Raw genomic sequence first — 21,718 nt, forward strand, 5'->3', positions numbered from 1 at the left:
AAATTCCTAAATAGACTATCAGCAAACAGAACTTAACAGTTCATTGAGATTATTCTCAAATATAGGAGAATCCATCTCTGGAATGCAAAGGTAGCTCAATATCAGTAGATATATTTGTAAATATACAATATTAACAGGGTGAAGGAGAAAAACTATACATTCATGTCAAGAAACCTTGAAAAATTATCGATAAAGTTCAATTTACATTCCTGATTCAAAATTACTTAGTAAACTAAGAGAGGGTTGACATTTCTAACATTACAAAGAAATAAGGATCTCAAATAAAAGGCTATACCACCATGCTTAACAGACTTTACATACTAGAAACATTTCCAAAGCAATTAAAACATAACGTGCATGTAAAGTATTATTTCTTTTATTCCATAATTATTCTAGGAGTATCAACCAACTAAATTAGGAAAGAGATTGGTAGATATGATTCCAAGCCAAGAGAATCACATGAAAAAAATTACTACAAATAAAAGGAATGCAGTCAGGTGGTGGGTTACAAAATTAATATATTTAATATATATAAACAATAACCAGAAAATGGTATTTTAAAAAACTCTAAAAGATAAATACCTAGGTACAAACAACTATGCTCAGAACCCATTCAAATCTAAATAAGTGTGTAACATTCATTCCAATAAGTAGGACATCCCATAAAGAAGAGTCAGTATTATAAAAGTGATGACATTCCACCAATTATTAATTCAATACAGTGCTACTTAAAAATCATCAAGAGAACCGGAGAAACTGAACAAAACAGTAGTCAAGTTCTTTCAGAAAAAGAAGCATGAGAAAAGCACCACCCCCCAAAAAATCTTCTGTGTAAGATGGTGTTTATAATGAATAGCAGAGAATGAAGAGGGAAGACTTCTGATGAAGAGGACTATGAGCATTTTAAAACACACTATGAAGCTTTAAAAATTAAAAGAGTTTGGTACTAGAAAAGACCGAGCAATGAAAGAGGGCTGCAGAAGTAGGCCTGCAAAAAAGGAACTTTGGTTTGTGACAGGGTTTCTCTTCCTCAGTGCTACTGATAACCAGTTTTGACAACCAAAGTTATCCCCAAACATTGCCAAATGTCCCCTAGAGGGCAAAACTGATGGTGGCTGAGAACCACTGGTTTATGATAATGGTGATATTTCAAAGTGGGGGTTGGGAGAACAAACATCACTACTAAATAAAATGTTAAATGGTACTGGAATAATTGGTAATTGGTCTGGAAAAACATATAGCTGGATCCACCTTTAATCCATGTATGATTTTTAAATTAATTTTTAATTATACAAGTAATAAAATATATATTTCATCCTAGTAAAATCCAAACATTACAGATCTCTACCAATCTCACTACTCACTACTGAGAGATAACCACTGTTGTAATATGAAATACATCCTTCCAGGAGGTTTGCTATGTATTACGACTAAAGAACTAAATAAACAAGCAAGCAATCATCTGTAGAAAATATCATATGATGGGGGGAAAAAAAGCTCTAGAAGAAAGCATGTGTGAATAATTTATAACCTAAAATATGAAAGAATCTTGTAAGCAGAAATAAAACCGTTAAGTCATAAAACATTAATGGATTAAAATTTGCAAACATTTTAAAGCTTTTATAAAACAGCAAAAATTAAGTTGAAAAGCAGATGAACAACTGGAAAAACTTATTTTTTAATACAGATAAGAGTTAATTTCTTATAGAGTTATAAATTGAGAAAACGAATAATAAAGGAACTGGCAGTTAAGAGAAAAAGAATTACAAATGCCAATAATCACATAAAGAAATCTAAATAAAAAATGAGACACCGTTTTTTTTACCTATCATGTTAAAGAAGCGTGATGATATCCCAAAGTTAGCGAGGGTGTGAAGGAAATGATCAGTTCAACAATTTTTGGAAGTTTTAAATGATCTACCTTTCCGGTAACAATCAACACATGTCCTTTGACCTTGGAATTCTATAGCAATTGACCCTAGCCATTTATCACATGTATATAATACTCATAAAAGCCTGATAACAATACAATGAAAATTTAATAGCAAAAGACTGCAAACAATGCAACTGTCCATTAAATGGATACCAGTTAAATAAAATACTGCATGTCCATACAAAGGCAACACCATATAGTCAATACAGCTCTCAAAGAGCTCCAAGATGCATTTTGTTGAGAAAGATGCAAACAATGTAAACAGCATGACCCACTCCAGTGTTAAAAAAAAGAATTAAGATAACCCTGGCTATTCAACTCTCTCTAACCCAACTCTGGAATCAGTAGTTTCAGTTATATTTCTGAATGAATCCCTCTCTATCTGAATTCTTGTAGGAACCCAAACGGTTCAATATCAAAGGGATTTATGTACATAAATAATAATAGGAACATACATGGGACTTCCTTGGTGGCGCAGTGGTTAAAACTCCATGCTCCCAATGCAGGGGGCCTGGGTTCGATCCCTGGTCAGGGAACTAGATCCCACATGCATGTTGCAACTAAGAGTTCACACGCCACAATTAAGGAGTCCACGTGACGCAACTAAGGAGCTGGTGTGCTGCAACTAAGGAGCCGGCAAGCCCCAACTAAGGAGCCCGCTTGCCACAACTAAGACCCAGCACAACCAAACAAATAAATATTTTTTTAAAAAAGGAACATACGCGATATATATGCATGCATTTTTTCCCCTAGGGAAAAAATCACAACAAACTGTGTCAAGATGGCTTGCCTTTAAATGACGAGAAGGCTTTCATTTCTACTTCATGCCTTTCTGCATTATTCGAATTTCCTAATTTTATGCATTTTTGAATAATGTATATTTCTAAATCTTAAAAATTCCTTTTAAATTATTTTGTTAAAATGTCAACAAAACCTTGCATAGGTAGATTAATAGCTCATTTTTAGTTTTCTTTGTACCTTTATGTATGTACAACTCATAATCGGTCCTATTTTAAAGAAAGTAATAAACACTGTGAGAAGAGTTAAAAAAAAAAGAGAGGAAAATACAGAAAGAAAATCAAGTGGAATTCTCAGAAAATTAAGACCCCAGGATTTCTCACTAGAAGAAAAAAACTACATTTAGGAAATGAAAAGAAAGTTGATAATTAGATGTAAGATGAGTCTATTAAAAAACTGCATAAATATTTCCTATATGTTTATTTTTCACACCATACAATTACATATTACTCACCCAGCTTGGAAAATCAGACCAAGTTGGAACTCGCTGACAGAGGTCCCGAAGAATACGTATGATAATCACACAGGACTGCAGACCATTAGCTCTAGCCTTGAGAGCAACACAAAAACCAACTGAATTAATCTTAGAAATACTGAAAGTATCCCTTGATGAAAAAAAAGTTAAAATACCACTGTTCAATGGAAGCTCAGATAAAAATAAAACAAAAATAACCACGCTTAAAACTGGATTCAATGAGCTGCCATTTACAGCAATATTTTATGCCAGGGTTAGTATTTAAAAGCTGATATTTTAGGTCAAAGTAAACAGATTATACAAGAATAATTGTTCTTGATCCCCTGTGAACCTTGACCTGTGTTCATTTAAAACAGTAAACTTCAAAAAAAAGTCTGCCTACATTAGAAATAAAAGAAAAAGTAAAGAGCTAAAAAGTTTGTCTAGGGACTGAAAGATTAAGGAAATCTGTTTGGTTTCCTTTCTGTGCCTTTGCATAACTGCAAAGTCACTAAACCAAACAGCTGCTTCCTCACCTTTCATTCCCTACACTTATTAACTTAGAGAAAGAGGGGGGAAAAATCTTAAAACTATACACAAAGCTTTAAACACATATTCCATTATTTAAAGCAAAGTTAATCTGCAGCCTTATGGAATATAATATATGTACACAAACTTGTGATGTTCCTAAACAAGTCAACTTTAAATATAGCCACTAAAAATAAAAATAAAAAAACCCAAACTACAAAACACCCCCAAAACCTGAGTTTATTGTCAAATTAATAGTAACTGCAATATGCAGATCTTCACACCCAGCTTTCTATGTTAACATTTTCTGATATTTAATTTAAAATAGTATTGCTTGGGCAATCTTTTGAAATGTTTAAACACAGTTAAACATGTTGTACTGAACTACTCTCTCATAAGGCTACAAGAAAAAAGTAAAATGATGTTCCGAACCTGGAACCACTTAGCGTGGCGTAGAGCAGCCAGAGCGTCAAGGCATTTTTGCCTGTCCAAGACGTCCGGTGGGTCTTTCACCATACCCGAGGTTACATCTAAAATGGATTGAATTGGCAAAATGCAGTGAGGAATGGGTGTTTGACCAGGTGAGCAAGACACTTCCTTAAAGTAGCATCAGTGTCACATGAGCCATTTGAGAGTCTGTCAACACTTTAAAGTACCCAGGGAGTTATTTTCAACAAATTCACATAATCTAATATGAAGATCAAGATGAGAATTAAACTCTTTATTTTAGAAATATAATAAATAATTTCTGCAAATATAAACCCTACCCACCAAAGTAAAATCAAAAGGAAGGATTACTGGACACAGCGCACCAGCACAAAGACGACAAGACAAAAGGGAACACAAAAATCCACCTTAATAAATGAGAATGTACAATAAACTACTGAGTTTGTTCAGTATTTTAAATGGTCATAGGTTATTCTGGGGCTAATATGTCAAAGAACTAACAATAAATATGGGATGATCAATGAAGTAATAATCATAGAAAAAAAATAAAGAGCCAAAAATAGGCATTTCTAAGAGTTCAATGACTTCTCTTCCACAAGAGAATTTTAGCTTTAAGAATTAAGGGAATATGAAATGCCCTTTAAAATTCAAAGTTCCCATGAAGTAATTCAAAGAATAATTGGAGAGAAACAATGAGTAAAGTAGAAAAGGGCAATAGGAACTAGCATGGTTAAATAGAATAAGTATAGAAATAGAACAGATGCAGTAAGCAGAATGGTTTGATGATATATCTGTAGAATCTTTTAAGTTGCAAGTCAGTTATAATAACTGATTTTAATCAGATTATTGTATTAAAACATAAATGAGCTATATAAAACTTAAGAAAATCTGAACCTAAATCAGGACAAGAAGTTAACTTTTCATTCATAAAAGGCCAGCTTTACGTTCATCTAAAACATATCTGTAAACTGTGTATAAAAGTTGCTAATCAAATTTGCTAATCAAACTATTCATAGGTATAAGTCAATCTAATTCACAACTGTGGTGATTTTAAAATATTTTCTAAATATAGGAAAATTACATACCAGGCAAGTAAGCTACTGAAAACAGTCTTCTAGATAAAAAGCACCAAAATTATGGGACATTTAGGATATAATTTTATAAATCATTGAGGGCACCAAATGAATATGTGGGACAAAAGATGAAATATACGATAAAAGAAAACATGAAGATGATTTTACTTTAAGAGTACTAGCAACGCTGGGCAAATTATTTGTCTATTTTTATATGAGCATTCAGAAATCTTAAAAGATATCTGTCCTTATTTTGAGTAGATGACATATTAAAAAGCATATTTAAAAAGTAATAAAGAATTTCATCCCTTGTCTGGGCTTTTTATTCTTAGTTCCTACTCCTTACATAATCAGATGGCACAAATTTTCAGAATACATATTAGAAGGGAATTTTACAGATAATCAAAGAACACTGTGTGGCATTCTGAAAATGAACACTGAAAGAGGAATGTGGGTACTAAAAAGAAAAGTATCAAGTCAGAAATAGTAGTAATTTTTAAAAACTAATAAACAATCTCAAAACCTGAAAAACCAACTACTGAATCCAGAAATGTAATGAACATAAGAAATGGGCTATTCTGAGAGAAGGAAAAGGAACACAGGAAAGCACAGCTAATTAAAGAAGTAAAAAAAAGCAAGAAACAACAACAACAAAAAACCACTCCCCAAAGCAAGGTTACAGAACATGCTGAAGAACCCTTTCCATGTCCCTTATTTATTTACATTATCTGCTAAAGCTAAAATGCAAATAGGTGATAATGTGCAATCTCTTTCTAAAAGTTTCTGAATTTTTAATGTTAATTCATGTTTTAATTTCCTCCAATACGGAAGAAAAGTTTTCCTTTTGCACACAAGCATTCATAACTTTGGAAATTTAAATTAATGATATAATTTCAAAGATGCCAAGACACCTATTGCAATTTAAAAACAACTTAAGAGCTATAAGTAGGAAATTTCTGGCAAATTTAGAGTGTGGATTTTTGCACCCATTCTATATTTCAAGTGGATTAACCCCTTAGATATATTGTACTAAGATCATACTTTCTTCCTAATACCCAGTTAACAAAACAAAACCAGTTAATTTATTTAAAAGAAAGCAAATTCTTACCCTACAAAAGTGTGTTTCATAAATTTTAAGGGGTTAATCACCAGTTAGAAGACATGCTGTGTCCACACTATTTTATGATTAAAAGTTAATGGGAATATATTAATTTAAATTAACATGGTTATGTAAAATATGTAATCCACCCAACAATTTAAAAACTAGTGTGAACACTGCTCAATTCTAGGAGAGACAAAGACAAAACAAACAAAACAGCCACACAAAGGACAATAAATGCCAGACTCTGCATCCAAAATCCCTCCTTAATCAAATGGCAGGTGTGACACTGAGCTTTTGAAAACCTTGGTCAAAAATCCTTCCGATGTCTTGGCAGCAACCCCTGACAGGAATCAATTCCCTCTGCTAGAAGGCTTTGGACCGGGCCTGATAAGCTAAAGGTGGAAAAAAACACACATAATACTTGACTTGCTACAGAAGAGACGCTGTAGCAAGGGTTAGAGCATTTTGTACATTTCAAGCTTCAAGTCAATTAAATGTTTACTTAATGTTTAACTGTCAAACACAGTAACATAAAATAGATCTGTAATGTGTTTAACAGTTATTTGGGCAATTTAATCATCTCCTTTAAATAATTTTTGGTATCAAACAGGACCATTACGCATTAAGAGGCTACCACAACTATGCGCAAGTCGCCAGTCTCACGATTTACAAATGCTCTTCCGGCAAAGCCTTCCTTACCCCTGTACTAACTCCCCAAAGCAAGCTATAGGCTTTAAATGATTTTAAGACACAGAGCATTCAGAGCTGCAGTGAGAGAGAATACATACCGTTATTCTGCAGCAATCTTCATAATGAAGCTAAAGACATGATTTACTGCAGTTATCTGCAGCAAAGAACACTATCAATGTTTCTACACTTTTTGCACATCCAACTTTTCAGCTCAGTGTCTTGAAGTAAAATCTTTCAATTTTGGACTGACCACTTCTCTCACCATAATATTTATGAAATTCAGAACAATAACTCAAGTCTGGGTCAGACAAAAGTATAATTTTGTTTCCTTTAGAAGGGATAGATTATTAAAGACTACTACAAATATGATACTATTAACTTTAGACTTTTGCAACAAAATAAAATTACTTGATACTGCACCAATTTAAGCAAGCCTAAATATGACTGGACAAGATGTGCTCTGAAATAAAGTTAAATGGTTATATGAGTATAATTTCATATGAAATACAGCAACTATTATTTATAACATAATCTCGAAGATTTCTTTTTCAAATCCTAAGAGTCATATGCTGCATATGAATTGACCAGATTGACTCAGACACTGTTTTTCCAGCAATATCCACAGCCAGACCTTGAGTGGGAAAACTCATGCTCATATAAAAGATCCTCTACACAAACCCATTTTTAAGATGCAAAGCTTACACAACATACAAGTCCTGATATATCGTGTATATATAATGTATGCAAAGTTAGACATGTCTCCCAATGATCGCATTTTTAGTAAAAATTATCTTTTCCTGGGTTGTGGAAAGCCCAGTGCCTTAAAAAAAATTGCTTTGCTGTAAGAAAACAAATTTAAAGGGACAGTAATTGAGAGCCTACTTATGCTATTAGACAAATTAAGTATTCTCTTCTCCTCTATCTGTATCACAAAGAAATATTAGTGTAGACTATAACTCCATATCAACAAATTAAGATGTACAAAAACAACATGAAAGGAAACAAAGTAAATTTTATCTGACCCATAAAACAACAGAACCAACATACGGCAGACACTGACCATGCTTTTTGGCTTAAAAGCTTTTGAAGCTTTGAAAATGTTACACAATAGTCCCTAAAGCAACATTGCTGGCACCAGCAGGATTTCATATTCTACAATTGTAAAGTAAGTTTAAAAACCCTGAATTGTGCTGTAACTCACTAGCTATGCCAACACCATTTAGTTTTCAATATCTCTAGTATAATAGTGGGGTCAGATGCCCAAATCTACGTGCATTAGGATGCTCTGCATTTATGAAAACGCTTCAAACCAAAGAGCAACCTCAGAGAACCAGAAATATTTACCTCAGGACAAGCCAAATCCATGATTACATACATAACAATGCCTCTTAAACTGTGTTATGAATATTTAACCAATTTTATTTATGGAACTCTCTTGTCTTTTTTTAAGACAAGAACAAGAACTTAACAGAAGTTAAATTTGTGGCCCCTCACTAGCAACATTTCTTTAATTTGTTCATGGGTCAACTATGCTGGTAAGAATAATTTTGAACTTTTTTTTTTTTTCCAGAAATCTGAGGTTAGCAAGAAAAGAAAAAAAAATCAAGAAAATCAATAATACCATGAGTGTTTTATATAAAAGTACATTGCTAAAAAGACATTAATAAAAGATCTGGGAAATGATCTTAAGCAAAACTGGTTGCTATATACGTCAAATCTATCAAATTCATATGTAATGCCAGCATGTTGCCTTCTAGGGCTTAATGCCATCTTAAAGAGTAGGTAAATGGGAAAAAAAAAGTTAATAGAAAGTAGAATGTTTAATGGCTTTCCAACCTCCTTCCCTCATGTTCTCTTCTCGAATAATTGGAGACGTCAGGGTGATAGTGACTTGCATTTTGGGTTCCACACATGAGTTCAAAATTATTGCCGCTTCAGAAATTGCACATTTTATGTCATACTTCTCAGGACTTATAACCTAGGTAATGAAGAGTACAGGAAATTAGATGGACCTTTTAACATTATCAAACAAAGCAGTTTCACTATGTCTCTTTCATTTTCTCACTACCTTAACCATTTTATAAGGACTAGATCATATATTACTCCCCCAAGAAGCCTTGTAATACATGCAAATATTATAAATCTCTTGCTCCTCTTTCCTTTTAGAATTTTGTTGAACTAATATTTACCATTACTTGTATCATATGAGTTATTTGTATGTGTGTATGTCTCTCTTAGATGATGAGTTCTTGGATAAAAGAAACACTGCCCTATTTATTACCATACCTTCCTAATAGCATCTTGGGTAGTTAAGTACTTGCAGAATATGAATGAGACTAAAATAGATATCTGAAACTAACAGGAGCCATAATTCAAACATTCCCAGTGTACCTTGTCTGTGAACTCAACAGATCTACATTTTATCAGGGAGCAGAAAGTCCTGATCAACAGAAGAAAAACCAGGATTCACTGCAATTCAGTACACATGAAATAAGTCTCAGTATATATGAACAAATGAAGACTCCACAGAAATTACACGGATTGTTTACAGCACAGTATCTAGGTTCAAATCCTAGCTCTGCTACTTTACTAATGATATGAAGATGGGCAAATTATTTAACTCCCCTTTACCTGTTTTTATAAAATAGGGACAGTAATTTTATCTAACCTATAGGATTGTTGGAAGAATAAATGAATTAACTATATAAAGCACTTAAAACAGTGCCTGGTACATAGTAATAATTATATAAACATTAACTATGACAATGATGATGATGATAATAAATTCTATTTCTCTTGCTTATCCACTTGTACAGTAAGTACATAGAATGATTTGGAAAGAGTATGCTGCTTTTAGTGTAATTGTTAATTACTTAGTTAGGATATAGTATTTTCTGCTTTGTAGTTTTTTGGGGCTGTGTTGGGTCTTCATTGCTGCGCGCAGGCTTTCTCTAGTTGCGGCGAGTGGGGGCTATTCTTCCTTGTGGTGTGAGGGCTTCTCACTGCTGTGGCTTCTCTTGCTGCAGAGCACAGGCTCCAGGCGCGTGGGCTTCAGTAGTTGCAACATGCGGGCTCAGAAGTCGTGGCTTGCGGACTCTAGAGCGCAGGCTGAGTAGTTGTGGCGCACGGGCTTAGTTGCTCTGCAGCATATGGGATCTTCCCAGACCAGGGCTCGAACCCATGTCCCCTGCACTGGCAGGTGGATTCTTAACCACTGCACCACCAGGGAAGCCCCCCTGCTTTGTAGATTTACTAAACACCACAATTTAGGATCAAGATGTTTCTCGCAAATTATATAATTTTTTCGAAGTCCTCAAACCTCTTCTGAGTCTCCTCCCCTTCATTGCTCTAGCAGCGTCAACAAAGGGTAACAAGTAGACACACAATGACAATTCTCTTGGCTCCTAATACTTAAAAAGACTAATCTACAGTAAGAAACTTCACATCTGGAACAATGGTAATATAAAGCAAACAACAGTAAGTGCCACAGTCGTCAGAGCTCAAGTTTTTTTTTTTTTTTGCCGTACGCGGGCCGCTCACTGTTGTGGCCTCTCCCGTTGCGGAGCACAGGCTCTGGACGCGCAGGCTCAGCGGCCATGGCTCACGGGCCCAGCCCCTCCACGGCCTGTGGGATCTTCCCGGACCGGGGCACGAACCTGTGTCCCCTGCATTGGCAGGCGGACTCTCAACCACTGTGCCACCAGGGAAGCCCAGAGCTCAAGTTTAATAGCATGCTTCACTATCCCTTTTGGTATCGGTTGCTCTGCTGTGGTCAGGTACTATTTATTCTGACATTACTGTGGAATACATATTACCAATGAAATGTCAATTCTTGGATTTCAAATATCTAAATAAGTTTTATACATTAAGTTATTCAAGAAATCTTTATTTTAAATCCCAGTCTGTGATTCTGACAAGATACTATATAAAAATTTTAAAAATTCAAACTTAAAAAAGTTTTTTTTGTAGGACCAAAAGGGGATATTCTACTAATTGTGCATTGCCACAATTTGCTGAAGAGAGACAGTGAGAGCTAAGACCTACGACTATAACACGTAGAAAACTGAAAGTAATCATAATAAAACTGGGGAAATTCAAATCAGAAAGAGTCTCTATTTTAGTTACTATACTTTATTAAAAACATATATTCAACTAAATAGGCAAGAAGTTCATGAATTCTAAAAATTTAAGCTTGCTTTACATACATGGGCTTTGTTTAAAAAACAAAACAAAAAACCCCCATTTTTTCCCTAAAGTCTCATCTCTTAATGATTCAACTCTTGGAAAAAAGAACAGGAAGAGGACATGTGCTGCAATTTTATATTTTAAAATAAATTAGCAAGATGGCTTCATGCCAAAGAGGAGCACTATAAAACCTAAAAAGACAAAGTAGAAAACAGTTCTACCAATTTGTACAATCAGGAAAAAATTCAATTCGGAAAGTCAAACCAAAACTTTAAAGGCACGCTTAAGATTAAGCTGAAGCACAGTTAGTCCTGCCAAAAACTTTTGAACCAGACAAGGGGTAAAAATGAACATTTCCATAATACTTACAGCAAGCTGCTTGGGTAGGTTTTCTGCAATACGGCTTAATAATGTCTTTGAAGGTTTCTCTGAGCACAGCAAAACAAGGTTGACATTTCTATCTCCTCGGAGAAGTAATCCTTTTGCCAATACTCCCACTCGCAAAACTCCTTTTAAAGCTCTGCAGTGAAATCAAGTTATATTATGACATTTCCCTTCTCAACCAGAACCACGATAATCTCTCAACACACAATAGTAAGTGAAATAACTTTTACACCGTTAAAATTCTCAATCAACTACAGTATAAAAACATTCAATATTTTTAGAAGTGTCCTTCACTTAGATAAGAAATATGGATAAATTAATAAATCAAGAGATAAGTTCTCACAAGGACAACTGCAACGCGAAGGCCATTTAACACTTTTCTGCGTCTCACTTTACAAATTAGAACAAAAGTCATGTTCAATATATACAAAGATATTTCCAAATGGTTAAGGGGAAAATGAAAAGTTATAGATCTTAATGCAAACTTGATATGAAAGATGTTGCTAAAGCTTGAGCTTATTCACTTATGGGTGAATGTGTTAAGGAAAATTAAGCTGCTAAAACGAAGAGTAAACAGATGCAACAGATAAATAAAAACTGAAGAGCTGCTAAATGCAATTGAAAACTATAAAGGCTGCTTTGAAAACAGACTTGAAATAGTTTTATATAAATTTAAATAAAATGAGTAAAATTACAAGGTTGGAGACTGTATGAAATTCTGTTATTTTTCATTTCAGCAAAAAACAGCTGAATACATTAAATATCTAACACAAGCATAACACATGTAGACTGACAACAGAGAATTTTCAGTCCTTGTAACTTTTATTTCAAGTATAAGAAGTCCACATAAGGGAAACCAAAATTAAACAAAAGTAAAAAACTCTGAAAACACACCTGTCTTTACCTCCCTCTTTCTTATCATCTCCCTCTTTGCTCTTGCTCTTCTCATGCTCAGACAAGCTGTCTGAAACAAGTTTTAAAGCACGTTCAGTGATAGAAACAATTTTCTGAACTGCCTGTAATTCCTCTTCAGTTGGATAAATGGTTGCATGTTTTGTCATTACATATCGATCATCAGATGAGTCAGGACGACGTAAGGGCTGGAGAAGACAAAAAAGATAACTTCATTAAAAAAAATGCTTCCCAAGCAAAAGTAAATTATTATTTTTCAACTATACATATGTTTGTGACACCTTTTCAATAAAAAAGTCAATTATGCAAAATGTCCATTTAAAGCCATCTTTTCCCTTCTTTCCATCTCAGTAAAAACAAACATGTAAACTATGGAAAGTTACACTATCAAGAATGAGTATGCATCTATGTATATATATGCATGCTTTGCCTCAAAACAAGTAAAATTATAATACACACCATCTAAGGTTATAAAAATACTTTCTACTCAACTTTAACAACCAGCGATTCTGAAATGTTTTGCTTTTAATAGAACAAGTTTCACAAATACTTATTCTATGGAAAGACAAATGAGAAAGAATAGTTTAAGAGCAGGAATTTGTTGCTGTTTCCTTCTAAGTGCCCTCTAGAAAACAGAACAAAGAATAAAATCATCTTGTTTTCTGCAGTCTGAACTTATATGAAATATTCCTCATAACCCCCCAGGTATGTCTTCTTTTTTTTTGCAGTACGTGGGCCTCTCACTGTTGTGGCCTCTCCCATTGCGGAGCACAGGCTCCGGACACGCAGGCTCAGCGGCCGTGGCTCATGGGCCCAGCCGCTCCACGGCATGTGGGATCTTCCTGGACCGGGGCACGAACCCGTGTCCCCTGCATCGGCAGGCGGACTCTCAACCACTGCACCACCAAGGAAGCCCAGTATGTCTTCTTTTATCTAGCTTCCACAGAACACAAACTCTCAAGATGCAGCTCTTGCCTACAGTTCTCCTAATACATCCACTGTGTGCTCATCTTGGACCATTTACTTACCCCTTGTCCTGCACTTAATTTAGAAGTAGTGGTAGGTTTTTTTTCATAATTTGAAAAAGGAAAAAAGACTCTAAACCACTGGTAATGGGAAGATAAGAATAATTCTGAAAGCAAAGCAACTGCCTTCAAAATTAGTTGTTCTTGACAATCTAAAGAACAAAGGCAAGAAAATCTCTTATGTGAAAGAAGAGTTGGCAAAAGAAGCTCTGCTCCCTTAACTCATAGTGAAAGTAAGAAAGATGCATGGAAATTCTATGAAGTCCTCATAAATAAGGACACAAGTTGAGAACCTGTAATAAAAGGAGGGAAAATTCTAAATCAGATGAAAAACTTATATTGGGACTTGGATATTATTAGGTCTAAAAATTAGCTCCCCAAACTGTTATCTTCCAATGCTGAGCCAGTCTTACACTTTCACCCCCTATGTAAACAAAGTGGACACTCACTGCAGGCCCCTGTGGCTGAGGAGGCATGCCTGGTCGGACTCCCAGGAGGCCTAGTGGGCCTGGGGGACCATGAGGATAGCCTCCGTCAGGCATTCGGCGGCGATCATCCCAATGATGCTGTTCTTCCTCCATTCTTCTCCAGTACATGTCCTCTTCATAACGTCTGAAACATAGAGAATGATACTGTAAGTCTATAAGAAAAATACAACCCAAGAATTTAAATCAATAATGATATAAAAAGCAATTTAAAAAATAGCCCAAATCAGTCTAGCTTACATCTCTTTTCTCCTACTGTATCTGATTACCTTTATTTGCTTTAGCAGTAAATGGAAGTGAATCCCAGTGAAAAGAGAATAAGTAAACAAAGATAAAAGCAAAACAAAATTTCACAGCCTGAAGACAGGGTTGAAAGAACAAGCACCAGAAACCTCAGAGTTCCTTCTAACCTCTCCCTCTTTACAGGAGACTGTAAACTTAAATGCCTACCTAATGTGACCAGACCAACAATGTGTGTGAGTGAAAGACTCAAAGCATACATTCAGAAATTTTCTTCATGTCTCCAAAGAAATGTGCTCTCTCCTAATTTTTCTAAGAGAGAACTTCTGAAGACTACCTTTAATTTCCTCAACTGATACAGGCAGAGAGACAAAGACACTTCTCTACAATGAGGAAAAACAACTGAGATAAATGGCAACTCACACCGTGTTTCACTTTTGGGGACATGTTAAGGGTGACAGGAACTATGGTAAAGAAGAAAGCACATGCTCTGAGCCACAGCACAGCTATTAATTATTGCCATAAGGGAATACAGATGGTAATACATGGTAAGTGTTGGTTCATGTTGGTATCCAAAAAATACCATGTGTACCAAATGAAACACCCACGGACTGAACTTGGACTGTGGGCAGCTAGTGTGTAGCCTGTGTGTAGCCTCTGTTTTAATAGTCAACATTTTCAGAATCTAATTTCTTTTTTACCATGTCACTCTCTCCTTCTCAGTTCTATCTTCGCTTTCAGCTTCAAACTAGGATACCAATAACTCCCAAGGTAGTCCTGTCTTTATAGCAAAGTTTTGTAACAACTAACTTTTTACCAGACAAATTTGTTTAACACAAAACATAAGAAAGAAGTATGTTTCTCAAGTAGCACTGCAGAAACCACCAATTTCTTCAGTCGGGAATAAGCAGTGCTTTTTAGGTCATCCCACTAAGGACAGGAAGAACCATACTTCTATGTTATTTAGGTCTTGAGCTTGAAGGCTCTGGAAAACCATGTTCATTCCAGTACTGAATACTTTGTTATTACTAAAGCTGTTTATGTTAAATAAGGGCAGGGACCTTTATCCACTGTTTACCAATTCATACTTGGTGTCTAACACACTACGTGCTACTTCCTGGCAAACTGTAAGTGCTTAATAAATATTTGATATAACAATAAAAGAGGAAGTAACTGTGTAATCTAGGTATAGAGGAAAATTTCCAGTGCATTACAAAGGCAGAAACTTCATAAAGAATAAGAAAAATAGATTTAGATACCTAAATAAAAATCGATACATACATAACAACAAAGATTATCTAAAGGTAACATGTTAATAATGTGTTAATAGCTATAAGAAGTATCTGTACAAATCAACAACAGGTAAGTTAAACAAATAAACAGGCAATTCACCACAGAAGAAATGTAAGTGGTTAAGCATGAAATAAAAATTTAATTTGCCTGCAATACAAACAATTAAAGTTGAAACAAAACTGTCTTTCATGTTTCACTCTCTCATTGGCAGAAATTTTAGTAAGTTATAGAAGCAGTTCTCAAAGTGTGGTCCAGGGACCCTAGGTGGTTCCTGAGACACCTTCAGGGGGATCCATGACATCAAGATTACTTTCATAATAATAACAAGACATTTGCCTTCTCCATTCTCATTCTCTTATGAGTGTACACTGGAGTTATCCAGAGGCAAAATGTGTTATCACAACCTGTTGAGCAGAGAAGTAGATAGAAAAATCAGGCTACCTTAAGCTAGACATTAAAGAGATTTGAAAAAATATAAAACAATGTCATTCTCATTATTCTGGGGGAGAAATATAGTTATTTTATAGTTAGCATATTATATTTATCCACATTAATAAATATGGTTGATCTAATACTATAATTATCAATATTTAACTACATTTTAACAAACATAAAGTCATTTAAAAATTAATTCATAAATATTTAAACTTCTCAGTTTTCATTTCTAATACAGTAAATGTTGACAGCTATAACCCATATACACAAAAGCTCTTTGGAGTTTTGTAATTATTGAGTATAAAAGGTCCTGAGACCAAAAAGTTTGAGAACCAGTTAAACTATCCAGTACAGGCAAAACGTATGGGTATCTGCCAGTCAAACATTTTCGTTTCTGAGACTTTATTATTAGCAACTAATCATGATTTATGCAATAATATAGCCTCAAGGATGGTCAATGTAATAATTACAATAGGGAAATACTGTAAAAAACCTAAATATCTAACAATATGTAATTGGTTATAAGGAAAATTTTACATCTGCACAAGAGAATACTACGTAGCCATGGAAAATAAGATAAAATAATTCTAGCTTACTTTTTAAAAGAGTTGGTATGTAAATGAAAAAAGTAGGTTATAAAATACACATATATTACACTTGTTTATATTTATCTTAATTATATTTTAAAACTTGTACACAAATCCTCATAGCAGTAGTATTCATGATAGCCCAAAAGTGGAGATGACACAAATGTCCATCAACTGATGAATAAACAAAATATGATACATACACATAATGGAATATTATTCACCTATAAAAAAGAAGTGCTGATATATGCTATAACGTGCATGAACCTTGAAAACGTTATGCTAAGTGAAAGTAGCCAGACACAAAAGACAACATATTTTGTGATTCCATTTATATGAAATCTCCAGAATAGGTGAATCTATTGAGACAAAGTTTATTAGTGGTTGCCTAGGGGGTAGAGGGAGGAGTTGTGGGGGGGGAATAAGGATTGACTGCTAATGGGTTTGTGGTTTCTCTTGCAGGTCATGAAAATGTTCTAAAATTGATTGTGGTAATGACTGCACAACTCTGCGAATATAATAAAAACCAGTTAATTGTTACCATTTAAAGATATGCCAATTACGTCAGTAAAACGAAACATTTACATATCTCTTGAACATGTTTCTCATTTCTCCTTCCCTGGAGCCTCTGAAGTTTTTATAATAGATGTTTCCTGAGATACAAAAACAAAAACACCCCAAAACCCACACATTATTAATGTCTAGAAGCTACTAAATCTGATATTCTGGATATTTTCATCATGTAACCAAATGTTCTATTTTGCTTGTTTTAAACTGAGGCACTTATTTATAGTATTAAACTATTTATGTATTTAAATATATATAAGATACCATTTCCAACTTAATTCCTAATACCAAGGACACAGTTAAATATTAGAATAGCCAATAACTTAGTTTTAATGCATTTCTCTCCTAGACCTAAGATCTTCCTGAGAAGTGAAAACTAAAAGTATATTAAATAGGGACATCCCTGGTGGTCCAGTAGTAAAGAATCCACCTTACAATGCAGGGTACGCAGGTTCGATCCTTGGTCAGGGAACTAAGATCCCACATGCTGCAGGGCAATTAAGCCTGCACACCACAACTACTGAGCTCACGCGCCTCAACTACTGAGCTCGCGTGCCTCAACTAGAGAGCCTGCGTGCCGCAAACTACAGAGCCCACACATGCTCTGGAACCTGCGTGCCACAACTACAGAGCCCGTGTGCCCTGGAGCCTGTGTGTCACAACTAGAGAAGAGAAAACCCACATGCCACAACTAGAGAGAAGCCTGTGCGCCACAACGAAGATCCCACGTGCCACAACGAAGATCCTGCACGCCTCAATGAAGATCCCGTGTGCCACAACTAAGACCTGACAAAGCCAAAAATAAATACATAAATAAAATAATAAATAAATCTAAAAAAAAGTATATTAAATAAATCTGGATTGCTCTGAATGGATGTCACATACTCAGAATAGCTACGTTTTTTAGAAAGGCTAAACCACTTATTGTGCTATTAAAGATACTAACCTCATTTCCATTCTCCAGCGTTCCTCTTCTTCTCGTCTTCGCCAATACTCCTCTTTCTGCATTTGCTTCCTCATTTTCTCTTCTTGAATCTTTCTTGCTCGAATACTGGGTTTTACTTCTACTTGCAGATCTGGATTTACTTTTTTCTGTTAATACAGACAAGATATTTGAAAAACCAGCAACCCCTCCAACAACCTACTACACGTATCTTTAAATCATACAATCCCACATATTCTTTCATCGTAGGGGCTTTTATTTGCAAATTTCCTATTTTAAGAGTAAATGCAGTAAAATAAGTTGAATCAGAGGAAAAATTCAGAATACATTCATAAACATTCTTCTTTCCTTCCCACTCCCAAAATTCTTAGTTGTTAAAGTTTAAAGTTATACATTTAGTATGTAAAACGTACATAACTTAGTGCTAACCAATAAAAGAAATCCTTAGAAGACTGATAGATATTAACTTTCCTTTGTTTGTAAGTAAATGATTCTAGATACCTGAGTGTGGGGTCAAAAAGTTTCTTTTCATATAAATGTATTGCCCTTTAACAGACTATTATTTTAACTTTCACTTCTGTGTTTAGAAAACATGAATCTAGTGCTTTAGTCCAACCTAATTAAAAACTTTGAATACACTATTTAGATTAAACTTATCACTTGAAGTGTTTTCAATGAAGAATTCCTCATCTCATAATTCATTTTAGTGGGGATTCTGCCAAGATAAAGGAAAAGAATGGAGACCTGACACTTCTTTCAAACACTTCCTGTGATGCAATTGTCTTTACATGATTACTTGATCCAAATAATGTTATAGCTTTATTTTGCCACTACAAGTAATGAAATATGATATCATTTTTTCCTAAGTATAACAAACTAGTCAATAAAGACTAAACATCTGACTCTATGTGAGACATTACATGCCAGTTCTGGAGTGGGAGTTCATGGACTTAGTTATATTTAGAGGCCTTGTTTTTGAATCTAGAATGTTCCAAGACATATAAAAAGGGAAAACAGCTGAAATTTTACTCACTTTATATTGAAGTCTGTGTCTTCGCCCTTTTAAGTGCATCTCCTTAGCATTGGGATCATTAAAGCTGCACTCGCACAATTTGCAATGGAATCGAATTACTTTTCCTTCATCATTTCGTACCTTGATGTGGAAAAAAAAAAAATTCAAGAATCACAACAGGAATGTTACAGTTGAAGTTTTCAATTATAAACCCTCATGGGTTGTAAATAACTTTTAGAATTTGAAGTGAGAAGAAAACAGGGCTATGTCTATACTTTTTAAAAAGGATAATCTACAGAAATGAACTAAAGGTTAGAATTTTTAACTGTAGCATGCAAGACGTGTTAGCAAGTATTTGGCTCTTGTAATTAACTTTTAATACTTGTGTCTATATATAAACATTTAGATTTAAATGCAATTAGATACCTTAAATTCTATAATAAATATTTACTCAATACTTGCTACTGGCCAGGTACTGTTCTTGGAAATGGAGATAAAGATGATGAAAGACATTATTCACATTTATTTCTATAAAGCCCAAGACTTTATACATGTAACTTTATAGAAAACCAGTATCAATTTTTTTCTAACTGCACAACCAGTTAGGAAGACAAGTAGGCTAGAATGTTATTAAAAAGTCTACAGTGAATTCTAAGTTCAAACGGTGCAAGTTTTAAAAATTGGTTCTGAACTCAATTCTCTGAAGTTTAAGATTATTTTACCCAACATCACTGGCAATTAAGGTGTTCTGGCTGTACATTTTTTTTTTTTTTTAGACAACCAAGTCTTACTCTTTTAAGAGCTATAACTTTAATTAGTTAATTTATTTTTAAAGAAGTTTATTAACCTTTAAATGTCCTTTTTTTTGGCTGCGCTATGCACGGCATTGTGGAATCTTAGTTCCCCAACCAGGGATCAAACCCATGCCTCCAGCAGTGGAAGCATGAAGCCTCCATCACTGGACCACCAGGGAATTCCCAAGAGGTATAACTTTAAATTAAAATTGTATATGAACTACTTTCAAACTGCATAGCCCAATTTTCCACCCTGTAAACAAAGAACTCAATATGTAATTTTTCTTGATGCGGAAAAGGATGAAGGAACAAATAAATACTTGCTAAAAATCTACTGTAGGCTAGGCACTGTGCTAGGTACTTTACTTCATCTAAGCTTCGTAACTTTGCTAGGAGATAACCAAATTTTATAGATGTAGACACTGAAGCTCAGAGAACTTGTTCTCTACAATTGTTCTACAATACAGCAAAAGTAAAGAGTAGGGCTACACCACTGTATGTTAGTCTTTCTGCTAACAGCAAATATTTATCAAGCCCCTCTGACGTTCCCTCATCCTCCATTTATTGAGTTACTTAGTCTGTAAAACAGGAATAGTTTTCTAATCAGCTTGGGAAATCAAATAAACAGTATCTGTTAAATCAGCAACCTTAATTTTACACATGAAACTGACTGTTCGGAAGGAAATATTTGCTGTCTTTGTCATTTCTGCTGCTCACAATTTTTATTACTTTTTCTGTTCAGAAGAACAGTAGAAGGGTTATATTAAAAGAATGCCTGCCAAATAGATGGGAAGTTACTTCACACCACAGTGATGGCTGTCAGCAGGGAAAGAGAGAAGTTAACAAAAAAATTGTGATGTCACTTAGGCAAGCTTAAAAAAAAAACCTTCAACGAAGATGCCTTTGATATTCCTTTTTAAATAATCTAAACCTAAAATATAATTCAATATCATTATACATGTAAAGCATGCTTGTAACAAAGACACACGTCTTCCCTTTATCTGATCTCACAGCAGTAGTATTCTCAAATCAATACCTCCTCCACATAATCATGGCCCACCGGCTGCACATCACTCTGCAAAGCAGCAAGGGACGCAGGTGTGACTGGTTCTGACACTGTGTCTGGCTTTACTTCCGGGATCTGTACAGCAGTGACAGGAGTGCTTTTAGCACATTCGGTTCCTTTTAAGTCTTCTGTTTTATTTCCTGTTGATTGCAGCTTATTACCACCTAGAAGAGCATAAAAGAATTATAGTGATTTAAATTTTCTTTTTGTATAATGTACGGCTTGATACAACAAGAACTTCAGATAAAGTTCTGATCTTTTCTACCAATTGTCAAACTCCTGCCTGACACAGAGCAGGTCAGAAGTTTGAAAAGCCACGTAAACCACTTGGCTTTTTTATCTTATTAATTAAATACATGTCTGAATTTTCTTTCCCCTTCTCTACGTCCCAATATCCAGTGGTGCTCTCTGTCCCCACCATGGCTCTTATGGGATGGGATGGGGCACTGTCCTAAGTTCTAGTAATATAATAAGAATAAGACAGTGTGGCTGTCTTTGAGGTGCCAACAATTTAAGGGAATATATAAGTCATTAGAGTACAATGTGGCAAGTGCTGTTATAAGTATTAACAGTATTGTGGGAATGTAAAGGAAAGGAGCCACAACCCTTTAAACTGACCCAGTTAAGAATGGCTTTACCAAGGGTGTGACACTTGAGCTGGGCTTTGAAAGAAGAGCAATGAGTATGAACTGTCAGGCAGAAAAAAAGAGAATGATGTGTAAACAGAAACAGTGGTACGTACAAGAAAAGCACAAAAACATGGCG

At 34.8% G+C, this 21,718-nt stretch overlaps 1 protein-coding gene and 1 long non-coding RNA gene across 4 annotated transcripts in view; one reads left to right on the forward strand and one right to left on the reverse strand.

Moving 5' to 3' along the window:
• LOC137221185 (uncharacterized) overlaps positions 1 to 21,718 on the forward strand; it is a 386,417-nt gene that overhangs the window by 60,546 nt on the left and 304,153 nt on the right. The window lies entirely within an intron of this gene.
• Positions 1 to 21,718, reverse strand: part of ZFR (zinc finger RNA binding protein) — a 75,397-nt gene that overhangs the window by 19,597 nt on the left and 34,082 nt on the right. For 2 of the 3 annotated variants that reach the window (XM_067730467.1, XM_067730466.1), the window contains 9 exons: positions 20,924 to 21,117; positions 19,115 to 19,234; positions 18,085 to 18,230; positions 13,981 to 14,143; positions 12,489 to 12,694; positions 11,580 to 11,730; positions 8,862 to 9,003; positions 4,146 to 4,243; positions 3,186 to 3,281 (listed from right to left, as the gene is read on the reverse strand). In XM_067730467.1, coding sequence (XP_067586568.1) covers positions 3,186 to 3,281; positions 4,146 to 4,243; positions 8,862 to 9,003; positions 11,580 to 11,730; positions 12,489 to 12,694; positions 13,981 to 14,143; positions 18,085 to 18,230; positions 19,115 to 19,234; positions 20,924 to 21,117 — 1,316 coding nt within the window. The remainder of the gene's footprint in view (positions 1 to 3,185; positions 3,282 to 4,145; positions 4,244 to 8,861; positions 9,004 to 11,579; positions 11,731 to 12,488; positions 12,695 to 13,980; positions 14,144 to 18,084; positions 18,231 to 19,114; positions 19,235 to 20,923; positions 21,118 to 21,718) is intronic. The other variant, XR_010941910.1, reaches the window with a different exon arrangement.

This window comes from Pseudorca crassidens, chromosome 3, assembly GCF_039906515.1.
Source record: "Pseudorca crassidens isolate mPseCra1 chromosome 3, mPseCra1.hap1, whole genome shotgun sequence".
Taxonomy (NCBI): Eukaryota; Metazoa; Chordata; class Mammalia; order Artiodactyla; family Delphinidae; genus Pseudorca; species Pseudorca crassidens.